Source organism: Capricornis sumatraensis, chromosome 18 (assembly GCF_032405125.1).
Source record: "Capricornis sumatraensis isolate serow.1 chromosome 18, serow.2, whole genome shotgun sequence".
In the NCBI taxonomy this organism is placed as follows: domain Eukaryota; kingdom Metazoa; phylum Chordata; class Mammalia; order Artiodactyla; family Bovidae; genus Capricornis; species Capricornis sumatraensis.
The window spans coordinates 65,200,006-65,218,219 of NC_091086.1; the positions used below are offsets into that span (position 1 = coordinate 65,200,006).

The window sequence follows — 18,214 nt, forward strand, 5'->3', positions numbered from 1 at the left end:
TTACTTAAGTTGTATGTTCTGTCTAAAAATGTGTTGTCAGCTTTCAGGCAGTCAAACCTTGTCCCACAAAGGGACAATATCTGTAAAAGATGAAAATCAGCATTTACTATCAAAAAGCAGGACTTAACCTGCTGTAATTTTTCAAAAGATCAAGCTGGCTCATTTTTTCACATTCTGCTCTTTGTTTGTCTTGGAATATAGTACTCGGTGACGTGAAGGACAGTAGAAGTTATATTTTAGAAACAGTAACATTTTATAAATATACAAACTAATACACTCTAATACCTAAATGAGTTAGGAAAAATACAAGTGCTAAATAAAGCAAAAAAGGAGTTGAAGGTTAAAATTTTACCATATCATGGGTATGTTTGTCCTTAACATTTAGGAGGAAACTTAACTGTCTGAAATCAAGAACAATGGTCTGGTTCCTGACTATTTACTTTTAATCAAAACTGCACGTAAGATCTGTAACTTGGGTTCCTGTGCACCACCCTCCGAAAAGTTCCGCCAAACCTCAGAGGCTTGCCTGTCCTTATTCCAGTACATGGGTCTCTACACTTCTCACTAAATCTGATTAGAGCTCAGCGTCTCCAGCAGGAGTCCCCTTCACTCGCATGCAGACTGTTGCTCTGATCTAAAGAAAGAGATCAGTACCTGGAGATCACTGCTGGTGGCTGCAAAACGCGACAAACCAAGAGCCAAGTATGACCTGCGACAGGTCAGCGAGGCCTGAACGTGGCGCTGTGCCAGGTCCCCAGCGTGAGGACAGTACTTCCAGGATTTGAACAAAGTGGGCAAAACACACAAGCTGCATGAAGTCAGTCACTGATCGAAGTGAGCGTGCACTCGGCATGTTGTAAAGGAACAGTGATTCGTCTTCAAAACTTTTATGCATCAACTCAAACCAGCATCATCTACGGCGCTTCCTTCACAGAGTGTGGCTCACCAACAGGGCACAGCCCTCCACGCTGAGCCTGGAGGGTCTCCCAGCCCCATGGCCCTCTCCAGCACTCATGGCCTTATCCTCAAATCAAAGTGTTTCCTGTTATATCCGCACACTGCCCCACAACTCGCTCATCCAAGACAAACTTTTAACTGGGGCGTTTACACTGGAGAAACCTTACAGACACCCAGCTCACCAGGCAGCCAAGGTTGGCACCAACAGCTGCAGGAGGGCTTGGCATCCTGCGCCCCTGGATTGACACTCAGCCCAGTCAGCCTGCACGGGCGAGGGGTTGAGGGTCATGCTACAGAAGGAAAGGCCTGGAATCTCTGACTGTCAAAGACATCAGACAGCGAAAGACTAAGGAATGTTTCAGTGTGAAGATACGCCCACGGCATGCTTCTGGGGCTGGAAAGAGCGACGTGGCTGGGACGGGGGAGACGCAGATGGTCTGCTGGACGGATGACTGTGTGTATCAGTGGTGATGTGCTATCAAGCTGGAGACGGGTGGGGGGCAGGGGGCTCAGACAGCGCATAAAACTGGGCAATCTGGTCAAGATGGGGGGGAGCTCTCTGCTCTAACACTTTTCTACAGCTTGAAACCATTTCAGATTTTAAAGAATTTAAAGGGAAAAAAAAAAAAAAAAAAGAAATCCCTCCTTTGAAAGTCTTCTCTGCCAATCCAGTTCCAACCACCATCGCCTTGAATTTACAGCTCAGCTGCAAACATGTTTTAGGCTAAAAACTGTGGTATGACACAGCTGGGGAAGCTGTTTACTTGCCATCAGATTATTTTAAACTATAGTGCCAATTCAAGATCTAGTGAAATTGCATCATAAGTAAATCGAAGTTCCCATGTCAAGATGACCCTTTTTTTAGAAGGCAGTGGAAACGGTGAGAGAATTCTGTGCTTTGCCAGAAGTGCCAAGGGCCACGGGCAGGCTGCCTGGCCACCAGGCTGGAGGATGAGACTGGTCAGGTCAGGCGAGGCCAAGCTAAGTTCCTGCAGGCCAATACTGCAGCCCAGTCCTGCCAATCACCTGGTGTGAGAACTGCTCATGCCCACGGTAATCTGGAAGCTACCACTGCAATCAAAGCAGCTCCCGAGAAAATCATTAGTAAGCACAATTTTCTGTGTTACAGGTCAAAATTAGATGTCGCCATGGAGATGGTACACTGGGAGAAAGAACTTTACGCTTTTTGGAACTCACACTTTCCTCATCAATCAGTGTGATTAAAAAATTACAGATCTATTCAATTTTCACTTTTACTCTTAAAAAAGCTATCACTTATTTATACAGTTCCTAATAAACACTGGATGCAACATTAAGAAACGTAATACAGAGTTGATTATGTTTTAATTGCATGACAACATAGAATAGTGTTTAAAAGGATCCTGTTAAGTAAAGAGGTGCCCAGAGACATAAATACATAGATATCAACTTTCATGGGCAGGAGATCAGACCACATTCTGAAGCAAATAGTGTAGCATACCACATGTCCATCTAATTTGTGTCCATGGACACAACAGGGTCAGGAGACCTGGGCTCAAGGACGTGAGAATGAGAACTGCTTGGCAGACAAGGATGTGTCAAGACTGAAAAGCAAATACCAGACAACTCTGACAGGTGTGGCTGTGGTTCAGATCAAGGAAGATCTGGATTTAAACACAGTCATCCCTTGGTAATGAGGGAGAATGGTTCCAGGACTCTCCCCACCCACAGACACCAAAGTCAGCGGATGCTCAAGTGTCTTGTATAAAACAGCCTAGAACAGCTGGCCCTGCACATCCACATCGCACACCCACGAGTACAGAAAGCTGACTGTTTCTTAAACATCTATGGGCTCAGCTCTCCGCAGGTCGGTTGAGGCATTTTCTCCCTGGAGTCTCACGGGAATCTTCCCGATCAGATGCTCAGTAGAGGTGCAGAAAGCAAGCAAACACTGACCTCCCACCCATTCCCCACTCACCTCCGGGAACTTAACGAGCATCGTAAACAAAAGGAGACTGGGTCGGAAGGGTCAGATGACCACAACGTGGACAAGACTGACACACCTGGACCTGGTGTGTATTTGGTGTCATCACTGCATCTAACGTGTGATAAGGCACGGAGGGAGCACAGCGGTGGCTGAGACACACGGGCAGCCTCCCTGGGGTCAGTCCCCGCTCCACCTCCTACAGCTGAGGACCGGGCGGAGGTCAGTTTGTCTCTGCGCTGCTCCCTCCTCATTTGTAAGAGGGGGCGGGAACAATCCCAGCCCCAGAGCTGCGGGCATGAAATGAGTGGTTACATCATGGCCTGACAGCAAAGCCTGGCACAGAAGGTGGCAGAAGATAAAGCAAGGATACGTTAAATAATGAGCTTATAATAATAAAGAAAACACTCCACTGAGATTTCTGAAACAGCAAGTAGCCAGACACACGTGATATCCACCACGTGTGCTGCGACGTCCAAAATAAGACGCTGCACCAGATTCCCCTCTGTTCTAGAAAGGTGCATTCAGGAAGAGCAAACGGAGTTTGGCGAGACTGCACTGCACGTAACGTTCATCTTTCCTAAATACGTGCAGTCAAAAAGGTTAAACTTTCATTTTTTAGTGCAGATGAAAATCTGAGCACTCTGAAGAAAATCCACAAACATCTCAGGGCTATGAGGAGTCTGCTGTCTGCCTCCATCCTCTTACTTACCAGCCTCACCCTCCATGGAACTCAGAAGTCACAAGGAAACTGCAGTTCAGCTCGGAACTTGTGCATTTATTCTAGGCTAGCCAAAGCTTTGATCTTTCCGGCTTCAGGTGTTATGACACAAAAACCGTGTTGCTTTCCCACCACGGAAGAAGAACTGTGCGCTCACCTCGGAGTAAGCAAGAGTGACGTGCTCGTACACGCCCTGGTGGTGGTGGATAGCGTCCTCCAGGTCCTGAAGCTCCGAGGGCAGGTCCACCTCGCCGCAGGCCTTGCACCACGAGTCCACGTTGCTCATATACTGAGGTGGTTTAAACAAAAACAAAAAGATCATGTCTACCAACAGCAAACAATATTGAGAAGTAACCCTCTTTCAACATGGCTTTGAAATAAGGGTGGCTGAGTGTTTAGGAAGAGAGCGTGGCTGACTCCCTGAATCAAATGGCACTGACCTGGGTTCTCAAACCAGATTCCTGGACTCTGCAAACCACCACCCCATTCCCTCCTCCAGCTTCAGGCAGATTTGGAGGTGGGCCCAAGAACCTGCATTTGAAATGACAGCCTTGGGCGGCTCTGTGGTCACTCCTGGGAGCGCCTTTGCCTTGAGGTGGCTGTTTTTCAGGCCTCCTGGTTAACTCTCCCATTTCACGGTTGAATCCATGTTTCCATCTGCTCTGCACTGTTGGCCATGGGGGGCATGGCCACCCAGTCCACCTGCACCCCCCCAGCCTCAGCCGCACAGCAAGCTGGGCTACTCCCAGAGCTGCGGTCCAGCCCTCGGGCTCTCCTCTTTCATTACAAAGGCAGTGGAAGATTCCTGAAGTCATCTACCTAACAGTACGAAGACCAGAGCGTCCATCTGCCTACCTTTTCAAGAGTAAATACACACAGGAATTAAAGGAGACCCTGGGAAGGAGGCCGAAACTCCAGAGCTGTGCCCTCTGGAGGGAAGCAAGGCTAAGGGAGGCAGCGGAATCTTTAGGGTATCCCCACTGTGCACATAAACGGGGAGGGCCTGCAGGCTGCAGTCCTGGGCCATGGCTGCTGACCTGTCCTCAGCGTTCTCCACTGCCAGCCCCACCCCAGGGCTCACCAATAGCTGAGAAATCACAGCCAAACTTCCTAGGGAGATACCAACAGCATCCGTCACAGTAAGTGTCAAAGACAAGCAGCAGAAGGCTCAATTAAGGATGTGAATTCAATTAACACTAATTCAAACAAATAGACATCAACGCATTTCCCTGGGTTCCTCCTCTTTTCTCTAGTTCCTCGCTGTCTTTCCACTCATCAGGGAATGCAGAGCGTGACTATTTAAAACACGGTAACTGACCTGCCAGACGAGAAATGTGCTACGATTCTCTTAAAATATATATGAGAATAACCTCCTGGGTACGTGGGACATTTTTAGAAACTTAGACAAGCCACCTAAGTAACCATTGTTTCTAAAAATCCCTTTATTATTAATGTATTGGTTCAGAAAAATATCTGCATGAAAATCCCAGGGCTGGAAACCAATTCACAAGGCATTAACTGTCATCTGAAGGTTCGTGGTTTCACATGGCTTTAAACATGACTACACCCAGGTAGGCCTCAGGGAAGGTGTTCATCACTCTCCCCCATGGTTCCTCCTGACATCGCCAGGGCAACAGTAGGAGTAATGAAGTTATATTATGCCTCTCCCCATTCCCATGCACACACATATGACTACTTAGGCATATTTCTAAGCATTTCTTGGATGGTGTTCTAAAAGCAGTCAAAAACACTGCTAAAACATAGTTAACCCCAATTTTTGAGGCTATCAGTAAAGAGAAACCTTCAAGCAGTTTTATGGATGCCTGCAGTTACTTAACTTACTTATAGTTTCTTAAAGTATCTTGAGAGGTACTGATTCTATTTACCTGCAAAAACATAGGGCAGATCAGCTTATAACACAGACACCTCATGGAAAAAGGACTCTGCACATCTAAGTTCACTGGGTTAAAACAAACCGATGACAGAAAGAAGCCTGACCATGGTTTCTTTGTAAACCATGGTTTACATGGGACTTTTGTGCAAGCACAGTTTTTGTTTTTGATTTAGAAGATGGCAACCCTTAAAGGGCCAGCTCCAGGTCCCGAACGTCTTCTGAAAAGCTCGACACCCAAAGGAGATCCGAACCAGAGCAGCAATCCCCGTTGGAGAGCCAAGAAGGAGGAGGATGTTAACAGGTGCACCACCAAGAAAAAAAGACTCTAGGATCAACTTTTGTGTCAAAGTTCGACAGGTACGCACACAACAGAACCTCCTAGAGCCTATTAATACAATAATGTGCCCTGTGAATATGGGAGGGAGAGGGACTCTGATGTTGGTTTAGAAACCTGACTACCACCCTTGCACACGCACACACCTCTTACTATCTTGACAGACAGTTTGGGCTTGGAACAACAGGGGACGTCCAGCACACAGCCCAACACTTTCTAACGGAAGACAACAGACGAAGGCTGCTGTACTCTAGCGGGATCAGAGCACCAGCTGAGGCTCTGATGCTATAAATGCTCAAATGTAAATCAAACAACTTTGCTGACAAAGGTCATCACTTTGCCCACAAAGGCCCATATAGTCAAAACTCTGGTTTTTCCAGTAGTCATGTACAGATGTGAGGGCTGGACCATAAAGCTTGAGTGTCAAAGAACTGATGCTCTCAAACTGTGATGCTGGAGAAGACTCCTGAGACTCCTTTGCCCTGCAAGGAGATCAAACCAGTCAACCCTAAAGGAAATCAACTCTGAATATTCACTGGAAGGACTGATGCTGAAGCTCCAATACTTTGGCCACCTGATGCAAAGAGTCAACTCACTGGAAAAGACCCCAATGCTGGAAAAAGACTGAGGGCAGGAGGAGAAGGGGACAACAGAGGAAGAGATGGCTGGATGGCATCACTGACTCAGTAGACATGAATCTGAGCAAACTCTGGGAGATAGTGAAGGACGGAGAAGCCTGGCGTGCTGCAGTCCATGGGGTCACAGAGAGTTGGACAAGACTGAGCAACTAAACAGGAAAACCACACGAGTGAACACACGGCATCTGGCCAGACGTGGAGGAGAGGCAGGAGAGTGCAAGGGAATTCCAGGCACCTCTGAATTCAAAGCAGGAGCCGGCCTCAGAGCTGGGGATTCTGATGCTCAGCAGAGTGGTCGCTTTAGCACTGCTCAGAGAGGATGGCAGGAGGCTGGGTCAGCCGGTTTGCAAACGTGAGGCAGGCAGACAAGGCAAGAGTGATTAATACGTAAGCTTTAAAAGGAGAGCCTGAATAATTAACTAGCAGCCTTATTTTCAGAAGCATTTATGCTACTGCCCTCCATCTGCTGAGAGTGGGAACTTCCAGTTTGCTGAGATCGTCCAGCCTAGTCAATTTCACGCCCACCAGGAGCACCTGATACAGCATCAGCTGAACATAGGTGTTTAGCCTGATTTAGGAGACAAAGAGACAGGAACTTCCTAGAATGTAAACGCTTAAAGCCCTTATTGAGAGGGGCTTTCTCCTCTTTGGAAAAATTAAGGCTCAGTGAATTTTATATATATATATATAACACATGTATGAATTCCAAGTTCAGAGTTTCCTTTCTTATTTCTAATTTCCTCATTTTCTGCTTTCATTTCTAGGAAATATTACTCTACTGTTTCTTTCATCGTTTCTACTCCCTGACTATGAATAAACACACTCCTGTCTCCTGGTTCCTTTAAGAGAGACGGGGTCCCTTCTCTGCCCAGCAAAATCACAGGACAGATGAAGGGTAATAACAGCCAAAGGCAATCACTGGTTAACACACTGGACAGTACTCTAGTCAATTTTTTAAAAAACAGGGAAAACTGAAGATTTTAAGGTGTCATAAAATCAAGTTGCTTTAATTCTTTGATTTATAACAAGGTAATTCTAACAGCTTTGCTATGAAGCTCCTTAATATAACGGGATATAACACATGACCCCAAAAAGTAGAGCCCTAAACATTGTCTTCCAGTCAAACCACTAGCCAATCGGCCGTGTCTCCAGTTCTGTAAACGAATACTCTGACCTTGTTCACACCTCACAGGAGATGAGGGCAGGAGAGGATAAGCCAAGACAGTGCTGGAAGGCACAGTCTCACATCATTCTCATCCGGCTGTAACCTCAAGATTTATGTGCATAAAGCCACACGCGAATACCAACACGAGAACACCCACAGAGACACGAGCAGGTGGGGCGCGACGCACACGCCCTCCCCCACAAGGATGAGCTGCCGTCCCTCCCCGAAGGTGGCTTCCTTCAGCCACACTGTCAACTGCAGGCCCAGAGTTGAGCCCTACGTCACCCCCAATCGGATTTAAAGCCTTAGTGAGAGCTCCAGAGGAGGGTCAAAGGGGTGGCTATAGAAAGCCATCTATGATGTCCGAGTTCTGGTCCATCCCTGGTGAGTTTATGATAACAGCTTAAGCGTAGCTAGTAGGCAGAGAATTTAAAAAAAGGGAATAGAGGCGACCTATTAGGAGACTCGCTCCTGGGAAGAGGGAAACCACTCGGTGATGCCACCTTCTGTGCCCCTGAATCTCAGTGAAGGGGAAGACAGACCTTACACCCACTGCACCTGCACTTGAGGGAAGGATACATTTCGGAAGCCTAAATGTTCGGGACCCTAAAAGCCTAGGGTCCCATCTGCACGTTTTGGTTGCTGGGTGCAGCTGCACGGCCTCAGTCAGGGCCCATCAGAGACGCCAGCCTTTCTCAAGGGCCCACTTTGTCCCCAAGGTCCTATGGGGCGTCTTCTCTGGCCACTGAAGTGATGGAGCCCGCAAGTACCGTTAGAGCTCATGCAAGACCCCATGAAATTCTGTTCAACAATGTATTCCTCTAGCCGTGATTCCTTCAAGCTCATAAATTAGAGCCACTATTTTATCCAAATAAAAACACCCTAGGCTCTTTCAACTTTACTGCATGTCAACAATTTTTTTATAATAAAACACTGGGGAGGGGAATACCTCATGGCACCCGCATTTCTACATTGCTTTCAGGCAGGGCAGAGCAGCAATTAATCTTCTGGGTTATCCGCAATTCCGGATCCTGCCGTGGTTAGAGAGATTTTTCCCTTGTGCTTCAGACCATCCAAGAGTCCCCTGGCCAGCTTGCCAGGTTTCAAATTTATTCACATCGTCCTGGTGGGCCTTTTTAGGGGCCCACAAGCAATGCACACACCTCCACACAGCCCAGGGGGTGACTGCACCCCACACCGTGCTACCCTCCCAGACGGCATGTGGGCGGGGGCGACACAGCTCTTCTCCTGAGCACAGGAATGTCCAATGAACGACACGCCACGACCTTGACCTTGACCGTGACGGCACCAGAGGTGGCTACACAGAAGTGGAGACAGTGCTGTGTTAAGCTGAAGGGGCTCCTATTACTTTAACTCAAACTGCTCCTGTGTGGGGGCTTTGTGTCTCCTTTATCACAAAACCACCTCTTGCATAAACTTAGCAGGAAAACCCGACACTGAAACCCGCTGGTCCCGACTCACAGCTTCCACACGAGGCTACAATTCTATCACCTTGCACTCCCGTTCGTTTCCCCTCCTGCTTCACACTTTCAAGGTTCCCAGAGTTGAGATCACTCCTAATTAGCACCTTGTGCGACATTCCAGCCGCTCCTCCGAGATGCCGGGCAAGCTGGGGCTTGTACCCACCCAGCAAGGCTGTTTCTAGATGAAAGGACACGATCTCCTTTTTAGCAGCATCAGTGCAAATCCCTGTGAATGTAGGTTTTTTCCCCCAAAATAACTATCCCTGAGAAAGCTCTATTGGTATTCTTCCTTCAAATTAAGGCAACCACCTGTCCCTTCCCCACGTCTTGCTAGTGGCTAGAGGTTCCTGAGTTTCCTCCTACACGTCTAGGGAAGCAGGCTCACCACCCAGGCTTCCACCACGAGCATCTGAGTCACAGCAACTCCCTCTCTTTTGTTGCCCTCCAAGTGTGTTCGCTGAGGCAGGCATGCCCATTGGCGGGTGTGTGGGGAGTGTTGGGAGCACACTTCACATGTTAACTCTGAGACAAGATACTGTGACCAGCACGTCGGCAGGTGAAGCCTGCGTGAGGTCTGAATCCACACAAATAACTTGACAATTGTGGGGGACACTGAAAACCGTACCCCAAAGCCACTTCTCCACCATGGCCCAGGCTGGTACAGCGTGGCCCTGCCAGGAGGCTAAGAACCCAGGCCTGCAGCCCGGTTGAGGGCCAGCACCCTTCTCCAGGCTCGGGGGACCGGGAGAAGTGGGCTGGGCCAGAAGGAACTCCCGCAAACACTGCTGCCCCGAGACAGCGACCGGAGATGACACTGCAGCCTGCACGCGTGGGGCGCGACTGCAGAGGGGCCAGCGCCGGGGCGACCGGGGACCACACCACAGCCTGCAAGCATGGGGCACAACGGCAGAATGGGCCAGTGTCAGGGCGACCAGAGATGACACTGCAGCCTGCACGCGTGAGGCACGACGGCAGAGGGGCCAGCGCCGGGGCGACCGGGGACCACACCGCAGCCTGCACACATGGGGCATGACAGCAGATGGGCTGGGGCGACCAGGGACCACACCGTAGCCTGCACGTGTGGGGCTCAACGGCAGAGGGGCCGGGGCGACCGGGGATGACACCGCAGCCTGCACGCGTGGGGCGTGACAGCAGAGTGGCCAGCGCCAGGGCGACCGGGGACCACACCGCAGCCTGAACTCATGGGGCACGACAGCAGACAGGCCAGGGCGACCGGGGACCACACCGCACCCTGCACACATGGGGTGCAATGGCAGAGGGGCCGGGGCGACCAGGGATGATACCGCAGCCTGCACGCGTGGGGCACGACGGCAGAGGGGCCAGCGCCGGGGCGACAGGGGACGACACTGCACCCTGCACGTGTGGGGCGCGACAGCAGATGGGCTGGGGCGACTGGGGACGACACAGCAGCCTGCACACATAGGGTGCGACGGCAGAGGGTCCAGCGCTGGGGCAACCGGGGACCACACCGCAGCCTGCAAGCATGGGGCACAACGGCAGAGGGGCCAGGGCGACCGGGGACAACACCGCAGCCTGCACACGTAGGGTGCGACAGCAGAGGGGCCAGTGCCCGGAGTTGTGGCAAGACCCGTCTTCTCGGGCGATGGCCAGGCCCAGTCAGGAGCCCACCCACCCTGATACGTGGGCCATGATGCCCTGGGTTGTGAGAAAAGCAGACCCCTGGTGCCTAAACCTGAGAGTCGGCGGTCTGTTACTTGCTGCCTAAGTCTCCTAACTAGAATTCTCAAGGGAGGAGGAAAAGGACAGGAAGAGGGACAGAAAGAAGGGGATAAAGAACAACCGCTGTCACTCACGAGTCCCAAGTGGGCAACAGGCTGTGTGCAAGGCCCCTACTGTGAACCTCATCTACACCATAAGACGGCCCCTCAAGTCCATACTTTTACCTCCACTTTACAAACAAGGAGGCGTTTGCAAACAAGGAGGTGCAGAAGCACCCCGGGTCTGCAGCAGGGGTGAGGTACGGGCGCGCTGGCGCCGTGGGGTGGCTTCAGCACCCTGGTGGCCTCCGAGGCTCTGCTGTGGGGACGCAGGGGCAGGGGCCGAGCTCCCAGGCACTGACCTTCTCAGCCTTCTGGTGGAAGACGGACGACATGTCCAGCAAGGTGCTGCGCTCGTCCAGCGCGGCTGCGAAGGCCTTCCACTCCTGCTCCAGCTGGCTGGCGATCTGCTTGATCTGCTGGGAGGCGTAGTGGCCCGACTCCACCAGGCGGTTGGCCACCGACATGATGCGGTTGATGTTCACGTACACGTTCTGCGGAGGGGCGAGAAGGGGGTGCTGGTCAGGGTGGGCGCATGGGGTACCGCTCTGACAGATGCAGAACGTGCTATCTGAAGCCACCTATGAATTTAAAAGTCACATTTTAATAGCAGGATCAGCAGGTGGATAAAAGGACGTGTGCTGCTATCTGGATTTCCATAAACCCTAAGCTTTGATTTTAGTTTCTATTTTTAAAACTGCAGAATTACGGGTGAACCAGCTGGGAGGGGCACAGAAGCGATGCACACAGCGCCCTCTGACCCACGCCCTGGCCTCCCGTACTGAGAACGGTCCAGACGGCAAGCTATCGCCCAGAACTGCGGGAGCCACCGCCGAAGTCTGTCACGAGGACCCAGAAACGACAGACTCTATACATGGCAATCAGAGGCTACTCTGTGTGGAAACAAGCCCTTCCTTCCACACAAGCCCAAGTCAGCTTGCTGGTGCCAAGAGGAAACCTGCAAACGCATCCGCGTTCCCCGGGGAATGGGAATCGGGGCACCGACAGGGCAATGCTCTGTTCCAACTTCAAATGAGCTTTTCTGCTGTGTTGAAATCTCTCTCTTCGAGTCCAGTAGCTTGTGGCAAAAATAAGGGTACAAAGCTTTCTTTATTTTTTTAAAAAAGGGCATTTTTCTTGCAAAAGAAGTTCTCATATGGTGTTTCCATTTCTGCCTTCTGCCGGGGGCCAGCGTGAGGAACTCCGCCCATGGCAAAGGTCATGAGGAAGGAGGCTTGGCATACGCAAAGGCGTGATCAAGCCTCAGGAAACCCCCTGTTCCCGAGCATCTAACCCCAAAGCCCGAGTCTGTTTTATGCTCTCACCTACACCTCTGACTTTACGGGGGGCTCTCCCCCATAACCGTTTCTCTCGGAGAAGGAGTAAACGTGCAGCTCCAAGGCAATAAAAATTCCTGGGCGTGACAAGAGTGTTTCAGCTTACGGACTCCTCTGAAGGTTATATAGCCCGCCTGTATAGGTTAGTCCGGCCACATGTGATTGTTTACAGCCTCCCAATCTGAGAGGCACGAGATGTTTTAGACTTAGTAAAGGCAAATTCTTTTGGGGAGTTAGAAATTATTAGTATAATGGGTTGGTTAGGAATTATATTGGTGAAGGGTTTTTCATTTGTTGTGTCAATAATTGCTGCTAATTCCCTGCTCTGGGTGGGACAAAGATGTCTCAGGTCAAACCTCTCTGCTGACAGACTAGCTTGTGTGACAGCATTATCCATACTCCTGCCACATGATGGTTTACTACCTCTCAACCATAAACAGCACAGAGAGTTTTGGAGTATTTTGAGAGTCTTAATTAGCATAGGGCTTTTTCTTCTTGTTGAGTCAATGATTGCCGCCAGGCCTCCATATCCTTAGGCACTTGGGAATATATTAATCAATGTATTTGGAATATAGCAAAGGAAATATAGTAGTTTTTGATCTTAGCAATACTAGACTTTTTGAGTTAATGGATTTTCTCTTTTGTAATAGATCACTGTGCTTTGTTATGAATCACTGTGTCCTTGCTATGTAAAAATGTAACTTTACCATATCTTAAGACTAAATAGATCTTAAGGGGAGCATTGGTGAAAGGATTTTCATTTGTTGGGCTGATGTTTGCTGCTAAATCTCCATGTTCCCTACACTTATAATGAATATAACTAGCATATAGGAAGAAATAAGTATTAACCTTTAAGCATATAGGAGAAATAAGTATTAACCTTTAAGATTAATCATGTTAACCTTGGGTTAAATAAATTCCTTTCTTGACTGTAATTCACTACACCCTCACCCTATAGGAATGTAACTTTATTTGGAGGGTGGTGCCTGGTTTAAGAAAAAACACCCTTGGAAGAAATAAGTGTTTTGGTTATCAGAAAGAAAGGATCATAAAATGTCAGCAAGTCTCACTCATGGCCAGAAGATGATGTACCCTTTTTTATACATTTATGTGAAGCACCTGATTTTGATAAAGGTCAGGACTGCTGACCCCCTCGTGACTCTGTATTCATCCCTATGTGTAACAAAAGGTATATAAGCAAACCTGAAAATAAAGAAATCGGATCAGTTTCCGGAAAGACTGATTCCCCCATGTCGCTTCTTTCTTGCTCCCGTTTTTCTGGCTGAATTCCCATCTGGAGCATGGATGCTATTCCACATAATCCAAGTTATTCAGCCTCTTTTTCTGCACTAATCTTCCTACTACACTATCCATTTCTAATCTCTCTATATCTGTGATTAAATATGTATTTTTCCAAAGACGCCGACTCCGTCCCCACCTTCGAATCACCCTGGATCCTCCGGGGCTGGACCCCGGCAGCCTTCCATCTTCTTTAAGGATCACATGATCCTTAAAGCAAAGGCAGGGTGCGGAATGCCCACTTTCAGTGAAGCCTCGGTTGTTGCTGCTCTTCATACATATTTATTTTTACTAAGACTTTTGTGACGCATCCCAACACTGCACCGTGCACTGGGTCTCCCCAAATCGCAGCCTCGCCTTTGGCTCCCGTCACCTTCACCCTAAATCAAACTGGGTTACCCAACCTGCCTGAACTCCCCCACACCCTTCCTCCCGCCCCTCCTGCCCACGTGGTCCTCGGGCCATCTCCCGCTGCCTCGCCCTCCGACCCCTGCACCAGCCTCGTCACTGTCGCCCTGTGAGCAGTGACCCAAGGAAGCGCCCGACAGAACGCGCCTGGCGTTCTCTGTACCTTCACTGACTCATTCCTTTCATCCACTCCTGATCGCAGCCTCAGCTAAATGGAGTCGCCTTCATCTGGGTTTACAGAGCCGCAGACTCCAGGCGCTGAGGCACTTTTCTGGGCTGCGGGCTGGAACCAGCTCCCACATCCGGGTGTGGGGCTCGCCCGGCAGGCAGGGGGGCATCTGTGAAGCTCTGATGGGCAGTTGAGGACACCATCCGAGGGGAACTAGCCTCGCAGCCTCGTGTGGCATTAGTGCCCCAAAGACTGTCCTCTAAGGAGCAATGCCTCTCCTTCTCATACACGTTCTCTCCCATTGGACACACTGACCAGACTCACCAAGTTTTGCTTTCTCTGGATCCTTAAAGAGGAAAATCTACCCCAAAGATCTGTTCGCAAGAGCATCAGCAGGTGCCCTTGTCAGGATCTGGGGACAAGCTGTCCACCCAGATGGCTCCATCAGGGGGCCCACAGAGGGGGCTGCACCCACCTCCATCTGTTTCAGGGCCTGCATGGCTTCCATCCCCTCAAACTGCCTGCGCTCCGCATACAGAGGACCACTGTCTGAATCATGCCTGGGCCATGCCTCTATCACTGCGGCAGGATGAAGGAGCCATGTGGCACACAGCCCAGACGAGCACGCACACAGCCCAGACGAGCGTGCAGACACAGCAGTGTACAATTCCCCACATTAGCTGTGGCTCCACCCAGATTCCTACCATCAGAGCCTCTAAAACCCCTGTGATGGGAGAATGGGCACCACCTCATTGCTGTCCCTTAAAATACTTTCTGTATGGATGTGAGAGTTGGACTGTGAAGAAAGCTGAGCGCCAAAGAATTGATGACTTTGAACTGCGGTGTTGGAGAAGACTCTTGAGAGTCCCTTGGACTGCAAGGAGATCCAGCCAGTCCATTCTAAAGGAGATCAGCCCTGGGATTTCTTTGGAAGGAATGATGCTAAAGCTGAATCTCCAGTACTTTGGCCACCTCATGCGAAGAGCTGACTCACGGGAAAAGACTCTGATGCTGGGAGGGCTTGGGGGCAGGAGGAGAAGGGGACGAGAGAGGATGAGATGGCTGGATGGCATCACCAACTTGATGGACGTGAGTGTGAGTGAACTCCAGGAGATGGTGATGGACAGGGAGGCCTGGTGTGCCGCGGTTCACGGGGTTGCAAGGAGTCGGACACGACTGAGCGGCTGAGCTGAACTGAAAGTCGACTTTGCTCCCCGACATCTAGTACTTCTATTTTATCAAAAATGTTTAAAACACACTAGACAGTACAAGAAAGGGCTGAAGGTTAGCAGGCCCCTCTCCTGCCTAAGTAAATGTCCCAGACACATGAAGGACTCGCAGAGGTGTTGAGAACTAGGAGCTGAGAGGCCTGCAAAGCGCCCCCAACAGTTGTCACCCTGCAGTGCACAAGTGACTTTTTAAATTAAAAGTTTTACTTAGAGGAGTGACGGAAGTGCATCATAGAAAAATAGAAAACATATTTAAACCTAAAGAAGAGGTATTACCCATACTTTTAAGAGTTTCTTACTTACCATAATATACTAAAATTACTGACAGTATTTTTAATGAGGTGATAACACCAGTGGTAGCAACTACCATTTACGAAGTACTTACCTGATAAATTCTGCTTGGTAACTTACACGAACATCGTAAGTAAAATAATGCAACACCATGTTAGGTAGAAATTATCCCCACTTTAAAGATTAGGAAACTGAGGCTCAAAGAGATTAATCAGGCTGCCCAAGCTCGCACAGTAAAGAGAAGTCAGAATTAAAAACCTCTACATTCATAACCCACATGCCCAGCTTCTTCATCGTCTGCTGATTCCTAATCACTAGCAACACAGGGAGGGAGAGGACCCTTTCTGCTCCTTTCTAGTTTTTATAAAATATATTTCAGTACTTCTAGTTTTTAAAGTATGTGATAGTGGTGGGCTGAATGTGTCTTTCACCATTAGTTGGAAGCTTCTGAATATTTTGAAAAATTGACAGTAAATTGTTGGGAGAGAAAAAAAAAAAAGCCTTCTAAGATGCTTCCCATAAAGGCCCACATCCCACATTTCATTCTCCTCATCTACACCCAGGCTAAATCTTTACCCCCAAAATTATCTTACCTCAAACTCAAGAACCGTATCAGACTTTTGGGATAGTGCTTATTACAAAAATTTTAATTGCTGAACGTTTTCTTTGAAACTACCTAAAGTGAAGCACTCTGTGGACTGAACTCTAATGAAACGGCCTCTTACTGAACTAATTTAAATAACAACCCCCTCTTTGTATCGTTTCAATGCTCTTTAGACAACACATTACCAGGCAAAGAGGGCTAGCTAACTTCCATAGGTCTGGCTCAAAGTCCACACCAAAACTGTCTCTAAAGTGAAAATTTCTAGAGTAACTCTCTACAGAAGGAACCCTATGTCCTACAGAACAACGTATAGCTTTATTTTTGTTACATTAATTCCAAAATGATACTAAGACTGTTCTTTAAAATTCACTGTTGGGTTCTTTTGGGGGATTTTGCACTGCAATCTTGCAGCAACCCCAGTCGTATCCACAACAGGCCAAGGACATCCAGAGAGCCACAGGACTGCGGGAAAGACTGATGTCAGACCGCCGGCCCTCCACTCAACTTGGGAGGAAGGCTCATGTTCTAGGAGAACTGGAAGATGCCCCTGAGAATGGCAGCAGGCTGCCTTACGTTTTCATCATGAAGGGCTGGCTGGTTCATGCGACTTAGCCTCTGAAAAGAGCCCCGTGGGCTCCTGAGAGGGACAGTTCAGAAGCCAGCATCAAAACCATGCCTGTGGGCCTGGCCAACTGAACTGGTTCAAGTTTCACTGGTTGGTTGGCTTGCTTGTTTTCACTTCTGTTTGCTTACAAACTTAAAAACAAGCTACCTACACATAGCCACCACAGAGACTCTCCCACACTGGAGGTCAGCTGCTACATCGGATTGTCAGGAGGCCCTACACGAGCTCTGGGCAGCGTGCTGGGAAGGAGCCGTGTAAATACCCTCCTCCGTCTGCCACACTTCGCTCAGCGGCAGGACACCCCTGCGCCCCGGTGTCTTACCATGCAGTTCATGGCAAAGTGGTTGTGCTGGGTCTGGAGCTCCATGGCGTGAGGGTGGCTGGTCCCAATCTCGGTGTAGCTGTTCAGAAACAGGCCCTTGTTGTGTGTGATCCAGTCAAACATCTACCGGGATGAAAAAAGACAGCCTGGGATCACTCCTGAGAAAGAGAGGCCTGACACAGGCCCAGGAACCAGACCAAACCAAGGAAGGGTGGTGTCCTTCTGCCGACAACCCCGCGGCGCTGGGGCCCAGAAGACGCTAGACAGCTACCAAGTCACAGTTCTGAACTTGCAGGAGCTGCCAAGACAATCTTACCTAGGGTGCTCCTTAGACAGATGAGGAATTAAGAAGTAAATATGTAAGGAGAGGTCATTCAGATCCCCCAGGCTGATTAAAACTCCAATCTTCTGACTCTCTGCTATATTGAACCACATAATTAGCCACACTGCTCTTCAATTAAAGACCCGTTAGGTGAAATTACAAACTTACAGGTCTCTGGAGGGGTGTTGCTCTGCCCACAGATTACTGACGGCAATTTCGATGACTAAGAGATTATGCTCTTTAATGCAAGAAGAATTAAAAAAAAAAAATCCCTGTGCAAACTATAAAATTTACTGTAAAAATAAAAAGAAATGGGGAAAACTTTAACAATGACACCCCTCTTAAGATTCAACAGAGATGCTACCTGGAACATGATGTTAATTATATTGTTCCCAGGGAAACATTTAAGGGAAAAGAAATGACTGTCAGTTAACACTGCTTCTGTGATGTGAACCGGAACCTAGGGGAAGTCACCTGCTTGTTGAGTTAACTGAAAGGAAGGTTTTCTAGCATCTCTGACAAGGCACTACAGCTAACCCTTGAACAACCCGGGTTTGAACTGCACGGGTCTAATTACATGCAGATAAATGAAGTAAATGGAGTGTCTATACTTTTCAATAAATGAAGAACCTGTATTTTCATTTTACACATCT

General features: G+C 49.0%; 1 protein-coding gene across 1 annotated transcript in view; it reads right to left on the bottom strand.

Moving 5' to 3' along the window:
- The window catches only part of TRIO (trio Rho guanine nucleotide exchange factor), a 357,377-nt gene that overhangs the window by 192,545 nt on the left and 146,618 nt on the right, over window positions 1-18,214 (bottom strand). The window contains exons 6-8 of the mRNA XM_068990530.1: window positions 17,240-17,362; window positions 11,258-11,449; window positions 3,799-3,930 (exon numbers count right to left, since the gene is read on the bottom strand). Of these exons, the coding sequence (XP_068846631.1) occupies window positions 3,799-3,930; window positions 11,258-11,449; window positions 17,240-17,362 (447 nt within the window). The remainder of the gene's footprint in view (window positions 1-3,798; window positions 3,931-11,257; window positions 11,450-17,239; window positions 17,363-18,214) is intronic.